Source organism: Drosophila elegans, unplaced genomic scaffold (assembly GCF_018152505.1).
Source record: "Drosophila elegans isolate 14027-0461.03 unplaced genomic scaffold, ASM1815250v1 contig_149, whole genome shotgun sequence".
Taxonomy (NCBI): domain Eukaryota; kingdom Metazoa; phylum Arthropoda; class Insecta; order Diptera; family Drosophilidae; genus Drosophila; species Drosophila elegans.
Window position 1 is genome coordinate 13,794,573 of NW_024545513.1, and position 11,682 is coordinate 13,806,254.

An 11,682-nucleotide genomic window follows, 5' to 3' on the forward strand; every position below is an offset into this window, starting at 1 on the left:
ATAACTTAATAATTCGCAGGCGCCCAAAAAAAAAAGGGGAGAGATTCAAGGATACAGATACAGATTGAGATACAGATACAGATGCATAAAGTTGTGCCATCGAAAAAGGGTTTTGGGGTGGCGAAACGGCAACGGAAGTCGATTGCCTTTCACGACTTGATACAAATATTTTATCAGTGATCCATGGGATCCAGTTCGGATATATACTGCTAGCAGGGGATGGAATGCCTAGCCCTCAGTATTTTCAATTCATCCCAAATCGGACAAGTGAAAATGTGTGCTTATTAACTTGACAAACTTTTAATTTGGAGATTTTCAAAAATAAACTGGACTGATTAAACTCTCGTCCGCATTCGCTTAGTAGAATAAATATATTAAAAATTGCCTTATAAATTCTTTAAGAATTATATTTCTTTGTTTTATTTTAGTTATATTTCTAAATAAATTATTAATTATTTATCCCTTCTCGTTTTTGTCAATGCTATCTACTGGCAACAAGTTAAGGTAACAGGAGGCAGGATTCATCAAAATATGCAAAACAGCTAATAACTAGTAATTTCCATTAACAATTTGGCAGGGCTGAATGGTGATGGCAGTGCGAGTGGGAAACATGGACTCCCAGTTGGCTCATCTGGCAGCCAAATCACGTGCCATGTTGGATAGCCATGGGCTCATTGCCAATTCCAAGTACATCCCAACTCCTATTCCGATCCCCGATCCCAATCGCAATCGCAATCCCATCCAGTGCCCAATCCAGTTCAATCCGGGCTTGCTTAAAGACAGCAATAAATCGTGGGATTTGGCCTCAAAAAATCCTCGGAGAGGAGGAAAGAATGTCTGCCGAAGAGTTGCTAATTATGCTGTCGAATCTCGTGGGGCAACAGGATGTGCCATGACACTGCTGCCCTGTTCACTTTCCTCGCATTCCTGTTCGCTGTCCTGGTGTGGTGAACTCCACAATGCAGTGACTCTTGGCTGGAATGTCCCCTTAATCTTTGTTAGTCCACCGCCCACCTCTGCCCGAAAAGACAACGCTTCATCGGTTTGATATACCTCCAATTAGGTATTTAATTAAAAAAAGAAAGATATCAAACAAAAACGCGCAACAAAGTGTCAATTGCAGTGCTGAATGCTCGGAATGGAACAATGATTGAGTGCGACACGATGACGGGAAAGGGGACGAGGAGGAGGACGAGGATGAGGATGCGGAAGTGGCCCCCAAGGGACAGTCCGGAAATAACAGGAGGAAGAGGACGAAGGAGCCAGCTGGAGGGAACTCAGTCGGAAGGGAAAACAGAATGCCTGGAGTACAGGGGCTGACACGGGGGAAAACTCGGGGGAAAACACGGCAAAAGGAGTGAAAACTTTCTGGAGTGGGACTCTTGCCAAAGTTTAAGTTCAAATAGGATTTTCCTTACTAATTGACCCGAATAACACAAAACAACACACAGACGATAGAACTTGATTATGTCAGTTGCCAACTTAACTTTTGTATGATTAAGACTAAATTCTAAATAAGGTATAAAACAAATGCTATACAAACATTTACAAAAAGAATTCCTGTTTGATAATTATTTGAAAAAAAAAAATCTGGTATAATCGTAAAAGGCTTTTAGGGAAAGAAAACAGATTGGTTCCAAAAAGTACTTAGAAATATAATCCAATGAAGTCTGGTTGTAAGAACATGTTAAAGTACACATCATTATACCTTGCATTTGCGTTGAAATAAACTTATCTTCAAGTTGTAGTACAATTATGCTATTTTTTATTAGCATATTTACCCAAATTTGAAAGATAAAAATATATAAAATAAATAAAAATAACTAAGAACCTACCAAGCATTATCTTGAGATAAATACAAATCTATAACTAGGTAAGTGAAAGGGTAGCAACATATTTTTCTCCCAATTATACCAATATACCTAGGTACAAGTATCTAGGCACACCTCAACACTGGATATACTATGCAGTAAAAAGCTAGTAAAACCTTGTTATAAATATTTATCATCGATTTTTCAGTTTGGTTTTTCTGTTAATTGTTTCAAGGACTCATCCAATGACGCTGATACAATTTAAAGAAAGGATTCAAAATAAAAATGACGCGCAACTGGAATTGTTTTTAAAAATAAAAAACAAACAGAGTGTTGCCGAATCAATTCAAGGTTGAAGCATTTGATTTGGCCATGGGATATGCATTGGAAATAAATTTATGTTGATCCGGCAGTAAATTACTTTGCGATAGGGCAGATAAGAGATGGTAAGCAACTGCACAATCAGTGGGTAATAATGGCAATAGAGATAAGATCCCTTCATTTTTCATCCCTAAACCAAAAAACGCATACACATCAAAAGCTCTCAGACGAATTAACTAATTGCTGACTGTACTTACTATAATTTATAATTGAAAAAAGGTATTTATTAAGTATATGCCGACAGCCGAAATAAAAAGGACAAAAAAGGATTCAGGACACCTGTGGAACCAAGGATTTCGTTCCCATCCCTGGCCAAGTATTCCATAAAGATTTGGTTCACTTTGTGCTTTAAGGTCCAAATTGGGAGTGGCTGCTTTCTATTTATAAAACTTCCCTAATTGGAATCCCCCACCAGTCGCAAAATGTGTTAACACAGTGTACGTAGTATTCAACGAAGGTTTTTGGCCCAGGTAAATGGGTTCGGGTATGGCTATGGCTATGGGATTGGGATTGAAATAGGGATAATGCTTGGGATTGAAGGAGAGGGTGCACTTAATGAAAATGACATCAGATCGAAAAGAGTGGTGTAATTTTGTCGAGCATTTGCTATTTAAAATATAGATTTTTATTCCTTATATCTTAAAGAGTAATATGTGGGGGGTAATATATATATATATATATTTATACTGTATTTAATGCGATAAGTTCTATATGATAGGCTTTGCTTTAAAAGTAACAATGCAAAGTTTATTTAAAGGTGTTTAATTTACAGTAGAGTACCCATAACTTTACATATTTCTATAGATTTGCTTGCTGTGTTTGATGGGGGATGGAACGCTTGAAAATGTTAGTATTACGCAATGACGATGCAGATGAAAATACTGATATAATATGCATAAAATGTGGATTATATAATTAATTATATACGCATGCTACGGATATTGTAATTGGGTTGATTTAATTTCGGCCCGACTGCCTGACATCGCATGCCCAATTAGCTAATGGATATTGACAAGGTCGCACGGTAGGTGCGTGGCTACAGATGTTTTTCCCCGCAATCCGCTCGACTCACCTGTCGCCGTGCGAATCCCTATCTCTGTCGCGCTCCAGCTCCGGATTTGGATTCGGATTTGGATGGGCCGGAGCAGGTGCTTCGGATCCGGTGGCCGATCCCGATGCCTCCGATTCTCCCATTGCCTCTACCACCTGCACTTCCATTTTCACTTCCGTTTCCGGTTGCAGTTCCGGTTGCGGTTCCGGTTGCGGTTCCGGTTGCGGTTCCGGTGCAGATCCGCAGCTGCCATTGCTGCTGGCAGTCACCTGCTGCTCCTGATCCTTCTCCTTCTCCTGATCCTTTTGCTTGTCCGACATCCTTTCACTTCTCACGCTGCTGATGCTCCTGATCCTCCTGATGCTCCAGATACTCCTGATCCTCCTGATGCTGTTTTTGGATTCCAAGTCGCGATGAAACGGTACAGAGCAGATGCCCAAGTGTTGTAATTGTTTTTTAATCAAATCTGCTGGCAGGTACCCAATGCAAAGCAAAGCAAAGCAAAACAAAACAAAAGAAAGGAAAACGAAAGAACGAAAACAATGCCATGCGAACAAAGGGAAATTAATGTAAATTAATTGCCATGGCTGGTGGAAAGCCTCTTGCGCCCAACTCCCGGTTTTTCTTATTTCTATCCTTATTTCCTCGCCTTCTTGTGCCTTTTGTTGCACCGACGGTCGGACTAAATTAGCCGCAATATTAAAAAAACAAAACAGAAAAAACCAGAAAATAACTTATCCTTCCGGTGGACGGAGGTAAGAAGAGCATAACAACGTTTTAAAGCTTCGGGTATGCAAGATATTTAAGATATTTAACCCAGTCAGGTTGGCTTTCGAGAACCCTTTTAAGAAGTCTGTCTTGATGGAATTGCTTGCTTACAAAGCATGCTTTTAATCTAACAAATTTGAGTCGATTCCACAGTTTGCTTATTTTTGAAAAGGAATTTACTTCGATGGCCAGATCCTCAAATATACCTGCAACTGTTTATTAATAATTTCATTTTTCGTAAATTGCCGAAACTTTATTGATTTTATCTATTGGTGTCTATTTAAGTTTTATTTCATTTAATTTAAGAGCCAACAAGAGCAAATAACCATATTTAATTGCGAACATAGACGCTTTTATTGGTCAGAAATGCTTTTTGTGTCCGGTTAACTATTAAACCAGTACGGTCAAGCAGGGAAAGGACTAAGGCCCTCAGTTGATGATTGACAAGTGGCTTAATGCGTCAACATGACAATCAGCAACCGACAATTGATCACCCAGAGCAGATTAACGCCCACCCACAATGCAGGTCACTTTTAAATAAGTAAGTACGCCAGAGTCCCACTCCGGACTTTTGAGTACTTGGCACCTGGCTTAAAACATTTCCATCGCTTTCATTCCGATTTGGTTTCTTTTCATAGGAAGGGTTTGAAGTTGTTCTACCAATCTATCCAGATAAAAAAGTGAACTAAAGTGAAGAGTGCTTGTAAGCTGACATTAACTTAAAACAATCAAAATAATATTATGAAAGTACTATTTCAGCAATGCTATTTATACTAGGGTTCTGGGTACATGTAAAAGTGAATATACATCAGGAACTAAACAATTTAAAAACATGATAATGTAATGATTGACATATTTAATTGCTTTATCCAATAATTAAATTGAAGGTTAAAAATTTTTTTTATTTAAAACTAACTTTTTTCATATTCACAAATAAAAAGGGAATGCGTAACACACATTGACTTAAACACAACACCCCTCGGGGCTAAATCAGTATCGAAAATATTTAATTCCAAGTGAAAATATTTGGGTTAACCATGATTTTTATCTGGGTATAGCAAGTGCAGCAATACGTACACATTAAATGAAACACCTGGAGCGGACAGAGCCGCAAATCTCGAATCATTCACACACGATTAGCAATCGCATGGGCTGGCGGGGAATGGCGATTAGATTAGGGCGGAAAGCGGTTAGTCATGGTCGCAAATGAACAGCTCGCCGGCGTAATTGGCCAGGACAAACAAAGCAGAGCTATCAGAGCGACGGGAGCCGATAAGTAGGCAGCACTTAGTGGACACTAAAATGTGGCCCTGCCCCCGACAACACTTTGCTCTGCCCACTGATCGCAATGCCACCGAATCTGACTCTGACTCTGAATTCGAATTCGAATCCCTTCATCTGGAATTAAGAGCCGCAGGACAACGGGACAACTGCTGCCTCGGGCATCATCCGTTTACGGACACATTCATGTGGCTTCTGCGGGATTCCTTAAAACATAAATGAGAATTTTCACAGCATTTGCATATGAATGATTCACACGGCCATGCATAACAAAAGGCCACGGTCGGATGGCTGAGTGGGCGAACGGAGCGGACGGAGCGGACGGAGCGAACAAATAAATAAGTATAAAATGATGGGCGGCGAACGCCTCCCATGGCGAAGCTGTGAACTGGAAGCGGACTGGAGCTTCTGTTTTAGGAGCATATACACATATACATAGGTGACCCCCCTTGGGCCCGGCCAAACACGTCCTCATCAAATATGAAAAGGCAGGGAAAATTACCCCCAAAAGAAAAAAAAATGGAGGAAAACCGGAAAGGAAGGCGAACTGAAATGAAATAAAAACCATTTTCTGTTTTCTGCATAGGTCTGCATAAACTGGGTTCAGCTCGAAAGGGCCGAGGCAAGCAGAAAAAGCGGTGCCTTATAATAGCTGGCTGGACAGGGTGCCCACAGACACCTGACCTCCGACTTTCCCGCTCGGCATGGTTACTTTGTTGTTGCTTATTTGGTTTTCTTTTCGTTTCGTTTCGTTTTGTTTTGTTTTTTGTTTAAAAAGAAAGCCTCTCATACAAACTTTTCATAACACGCACGCACTTTCAAAAATACAAAAAAAAAAAACAACAACAAACAACAAAAAAAAAACAGGCACAAAATGGAGGGGAGAACCGGAATTCAAACCTTGAATCTGGTGGATTTTCTTTCAGCACGAAACTGTCGCTCGGGGAATTTGGAAAAAAAAAACTTTGCTTTAAATTTCGAATTTCGAATTTGAACTTGAATTGGAATTTGAGTTGATTTGGAGTGTTCGATGATTGGTTGGCGATGATGCCTCAGATTTGAGATCTTATTCTGACTGTGATGCGAATACTGATACTGCTCCACTTTTCCTCGACACTTTTTTCTGGTGCTCGGTTCACGGCAAACGTAACCGACTATGGCTGAACAGGAACTGAGTCGTCTTGTCAGAGGACACGTTATTTTAAATCGGCCAGCGCACTGTTGCTTCTCTGTTAACTTGGCCGTTTACCGTTTTGGCCAGCTGTTGCCAACAGGCGGACCTGTTACTGGCCCTCCGAAAGCTTTTCCGAAAAGCTCTCGTCGGTGTATAATTCTCACAGTTCTTACAGTTCTTACAGTTCTCAGAGCAGCCATGATTTCGGATTGTTTTCTTCAAATATTTCGGATACTAAGTACAACATTAACAACGCTGAACTTAACATAACTTATTTCTTAACGCTTATAAATATTTCTCTATTATTATTTAAGAAGTTATCGGGTTATGAAGTCCTCTGTCGCCGCTCTGCCGCCGCTCTGCCGCCACTCTGCCGCTGCTCGGTCGCTGCTCTGCCGGTAATCGTCGCAATACAGAACGAAAGAACTGTTTGGGGGGGGTGGGGGTGCTGCACGCTCTTAGCTTCTAGTGTTGGCTATGCAGTTCGACAGATGACGCTACTGGTTAACAAATTGAAATCGATGAAATCCTCCTGAGATCAAACTTTTATTTTCCGGTGCAGATCGACTCTCTGTATGGTACCACTTTTTTAAGAGTGTAAAAACATTATGTCACCTGTTTTTAATTTTATTAGCATTAATAATGTTTAGAAATGTTCAATATCATATTGCATTAATAGCAGTGAGTACGTCAATAAGAAGCTTACGCCAGCAAAAACTGATCTGCGGTCAAATTTAAATAGGCCAAGTGAAGCCAGGTGCAGTGGATTTCTGGCCAGGTTCAGAGTGAAGGTCTCGAACTGCAAAGAAATTTTACAACTTAAAAGGTCTTATTGTCTATAAAGATTATTGGCCACTCACTACAGTCTCCAATCTGTTATCCAATCCTGGCTGAAAGAGAGTCCTTTGACTCAGTAGTGCGAACATGTTATCGTGGGCGTCGAGTAGGTTAAATACATTTTTCACGTTGAGCCAGCAATTGATTTCGTATAGGACTAAGCAAGCAATGCATATAACTATAATGATCATTGAACCATTTTCCATAATGTCAATGTATTTTTTCAAGCTGAACAGCGTGTAGAAAAGTACCACTCCGTTCACAGTGTACGTAAATATAATGCATACGACCTGACCTTGGTATGCTTTCGAAAAGACATCGATGAGCTCTTGTAATTCAGATTGCTTGCGGGCGATTTGCTCCAAACGATCGGCCAGGCAGCGGCATCTTGTCTCGAAAACTTCGCCTCTACGTAGAGGGATTAACGATTGTGCTTCGACCACAATCGCCTTCAGATCCTTATTCAACAGGATGTAGTGCCCTCGGAAAATCGCCATGGCAATGAAATACTGTGTTGCGATCACCTTTACAATCGCCATCTGACAGAATAGGAGCCAGATTAAAAGGGTGCAAGAAATAGTTGGGTGATTTTGCACCAAAAGGGTAATGATTATGCCACTTAGGCCATCCGTCAGTATGTCACACAAGCACTTGCCAACGATACTTCTGCGGCAGAGCTTGATTATGTCCGGGTTGCTCCGCCAAAGTCGCCGTAACGATTTGAAGAGCCGCAGAAAGGTACGGCCTTGGGACCATCGACTGGCCAAAGCCAGGAAAACACAAATCATCCGAGATCGTGATGTCAACAGGAAGACGTTGGCTTGAAGAGAATTTGGAGAATTCCATATGCTGGTCAAGACAAACGCATAAATCAGTTTGTAAATCAGTGTGATGAAAATGAACAAGTGCAGGCCGGCTGCATAAATTGTAGTTCGTTTGGTGACCAGCGTTCGACCCGTTTCAATTTCGACCTCGAAATTCACTACGCCGGTAAGACGTCCAGAAATATAGGACATGATTAGACACCACCTTACAAGGTTAACCATTGCGGCTTACTGAAAGGCAGTTCATGGCCAGGTGTATACCGAAAGCCAGTTTCGATGTTTCAAATGCTTTGATATATGAGAACAATTAGTTATGATGTATCAGTTAATCTCGATTCGATTCATTGACTAAATTAAATCGATTGGGACACGAAAATTGGCGTACTGAGTTTTATACCATTGCAAAAGACATTTCGAGGCGAAAACTTATCATAAAGAGTATATATAGTAAAGAGTACAGAATCACATCTTAAAAAGTTTGAATGTTTGAGTATCCTTCAGATGGATTCCGTCTGCGGTGTCCAACGCTGCGTATGCTCGATAACTCAATGCTGAGCACGCCCCCTTAAACTCCGGCCAGGGAATAAATATGTTTTTGGCAACTTGCAGCCTGGCAATAAATCATCATCATTGACAATGGGCCGCTACATCATCTCCGCCAGCAGCTTGCCCAAAAAACGTTAAAAGTGAAAACATTAAGCATATAAACTTTGATGGTTCTATTACTCTTTTCTCCAGCGTGCGTCTTTAGCGGACTCGTGAGTCCCACCTTGGAGTAACCCGCCTCCCGGAGTTACACATCCGTGGACATGGTCGCGTCCGGTTTGATGGCCCTGGGATAGCGCAGCTTGCCCCGACATTATGGCCGCAGTCGTTAAGCTCCGGCGCTACTTTGTGACCGTTTTATGAAGACAGCTTGAAGTCACAGGACATGAACAACAACATCAACCTGGAGAGTCAGGGCATCCAGTTCAATCCAGTTACCTTGGGCACGCAGCATACTCGTGTCAATGACCGACATCAACTCTAAATTGGCCTAAATATGAGTAAAATCCAAATTTATTAGATAAATTAAAAAGGTCACTTTGAAAATTCCAAGAACATTTCTTCGCCCTCAATAAGTCCTGAGCAAAACACTGGATAGGATTTAAAAAAACAAAAAAGAGTTTATACCAAAACAGGGCGGGGATTTTAGTGTAATTTGTAAACTTTTGAGAAATGAACAATCCGATTCTTCATAAGTCCACATCAATATACATCAATATCAATTGGATTTAAAAACAACAGAAAAGTTGTGAAACGTGAAAAGTTTATAAATAACAGGAAAAAAAGAGCACACGTCGGCCGAAGCTATAATACTCTAGCTTTAACAGAAAATAATAGCTATTGATTGCAATGTTGAACGTTAAAAAACAATAAGTTAATGTAATTAATCAACTAATTAACATAAGCATTACAATTTTAATTCGACTAGTTTTGTAATGCCAATAAGTTATAGTATCCTCTGCAAGTGTATACCAATTAACATCATGTAGCAGACACCAAATTATCCCCGTTTTTTTTGCCAAAGGCTTGGGTCCTGACGAAAGTCGTGACACTTTGCATTGTTGAATATCAGTTTCTATTAGTGAAACATATGCTATTTAATAATCCGTATCCAAGTTAATCAATGCTGCCAATTGGATTGAAGCTACCAATTAAAGCAATGACAACTTTCATCAATATATTGTTTGGTACATTGCTCATGTTATTTTTGGAGGATATCTATCGGTTCGAATTTTTATTTTTACCTACCAGGCCTTTTCAGATCGCACAGCTAAAACCGTTTAAAACGCACAAAGGAAAATATAACTGGCATTTCGTGATTGGGTCAACACGGGTGGCCTCCATTGCATTCAAAGTCAAAAGCAGCAGGACAATGGAACTTTAAAACTAGAGGAAAAGCAGGGCATTTGTGTTCGTACCTGTGATGAGAGGTGGAAGGAATATGGTTGTTCACAGCTAATTAATTCACCGGCAGCTCAAAAAACATCTGCCAGCAAAAACCCCCTTTTGTTTGCGCCCACGAGCCACAAGTTGTGAAAACAGTTTATTTTCTTACCTTTTTTTTTTGTCTTTTCATGCACTTTACACATTTTATTTATGCTCAATCAAGGCGGCTGCACAACACACACATATAATATTTCAAATAATATTTTATTTGTTTTGGGTATGAGTGCTTGGTTGGCTTTGTTTTGATGTTGGCCAGTATAAAAACTTTACAGCACATTTCGTTGCTATGCAACGCAATAAATCATGACCAGGTCCAGGGACATTTCAATTGCGTTTATTTAGCTTATTTTGCTCTGCCAATCTCCCCAGCTGTTGTTGCTACCAAATCAGGACCTCAGTGGGAGAGATGAAAGGGTGCCAGGGATGACAAACAAATTCAATTTTGGCAATGTAAATCAAGAGCTGTTTAGGGGGCAATCTCAGGTAGGGGTCATGAAATTAAAAGCACGAGGCCCCAGAGAAATTCAATGGAAAACAAGAAAGTCTTTGGCATTCATGATGCTGATTTATCTAGGGAAAATATATATGGGATTTCGAATGTGACATCAATACCTAACATAAAATTATTCACTTCTTTTTCAGTTATGCATGTATTAAAGCACAAATTGTACAATTAAATAGCATCTTAAAGCTGGAAATACTAACCAAGCCATTAAACTCGCCCATAATTTGCAGCATGATGAGCCGTAAATGCTGTGTGCCCCATGGCGTATACGTAATTAAGTGCGTATGAAATGGTGTTTCAAAGAGTGGGAAACAGCTGGCAATTAAGGTGCATCGGGCGTGAAACGCGATGCACGGTGTATGATGCTGGCTGAAGTTGAAGTTGTAGTTAAAGTTGTAGTTGTAGTTTCCATTAACTCAGCCCAGTGTTGCGTGTACTTAAGAACTTTGCATGCAGCAGGATTCCTCATCCTCCATTCAGATTTGGCCATCATCCATCACAGTTCGAACAGGAAATCGTTACGGCTAAGGAATACGGGTGCTGGGATGGCTAAAATCGCAAAAAGATTGGACTTGTTTGGCTCTTATATTACTGTGCACTGATATCGCTTGCAATCTGCTTTCCAACTTTCCCCGGTCTCCAATTCCCACCTGGCCTTTATTAGGAACCAGCTAAAAGTAGCTCAACTTGCACCGCAAAATGCGGTGGGTTGCAATGGGTGGCGGTGGCTGGTATGACGTCTGAGGTTCACCTTTATTCTAACTAATTCCCCTCTTGCTGTCTATTTTTACTGGAGTTGCCTAGATTGCTTGGATCGTTATAAATATACAACAAAACTAAATTAAAACAACCGAAGATAAACAGATGCATTTACATTAACAAATATTATTTATTGAATTTTAGAAGGTAAGGTTTAACTGTTTCACAAAATACTACTAGCATTGAGGAACTCACTGAGGTAAGGAGTTTATAAAATATGTCGTTAGGATGTTTATAAATGTTGAGCCACTATTTTTTTTTTTTCGTCAATCAAATATTTGTGAAGTGCTTAAATGTTG

General features: G+C 40.2%; 2 protein-coding genes and 1 long non-coding RNA gene across 4 annotated transcripts in view; all 3 read right to left on the reverse strand.

The window, feature by feature from the left end:
* Window positions 1–6,445, reverse strand: part of LOC108140932 — a 53,591-nt gene extending 47,146 nt beyond the window's left edge. Inside the window, exons 1-2 of the mRNA XM_017263995.2 lie at window positions 6,193–6,445; window positions 3,265–3,633 (exon numbers count right to left, since the gene is read on the reverse strand). Of these exons, the coding sequence (XP_017119484.1) occupies window positions 3,265–3,563 (299 nt within the window). The 5' untranslated portion in view covers window positions 3,564–3,633; window positions 6,193–6,445. The remainder of the gene's footprint in view (window positions 1–3,264; window positions 3,634–6,192) is intronic.
* Window positions 3,568–8,319, reverse strand: LOC108140848 (putative gustatory receptor 59d). Its single transcript, XM_017263832.2, has 3 exons — window positions 7,327–8,319; window positions 7,173–7,265; window positions 3,568–3,633 (listed from the first exon to the last, which is right to left on the reverse strand). Exons 1-3 carry the CDS (start codon window positions 8,317–8,319, stop codon window positions 3,568–3,570), a joined length of 1,152 nt encoding a protein of 383 aa, XP_017119321.2.
* A 2,434-nt stretch (window positions 8,320–10,753) lies between these two features.
* LOC121467971 lies at window positions 10,754–11,379 on the reverse strand. 2 transcript variants are annotated; one of them, XR_005977982.1, is made up of 2 exons: window positions 11,217–11,379; window positions 10,754–11,148 (listed from the first exon to the last, which is right to left on the reverse strand). It is a non-coding gene; the product is annotated as an uncharacterized LOC121467971 (long non-coding RNA). The 2 variants fall into 2 exon arrangements; XR_005977983.1 differs by having other exon boundaries at window positions 10,754–11,164.
* Window positions 11,380–11,682: the final 303 nt, after the last annotated feature.

Coding starts and splice junctions, on each gene's coding strand:
- LOC108140848 (XM_017263832.2), bottom strand. CDS start 8,319: ATGTCCTATATTTCTGGACGTCTTACCGGCGTAGTGAATTTCGAGGTC. Junction 7,266..7,326: donor ATAACAGATTGGAGACTGTA/GTGAGTGGCCAA, acceptor ATTTCTTTGCAG/TTCGAGACCTTCACTCTGAA. Junction 3,634..7,172: donor GCAGATCAGTTTTTGCTGGC/GTAAGCTTCTTA, acceptor ATCCAAAAACAG/CATCAGGAGGATCAGGAGTA.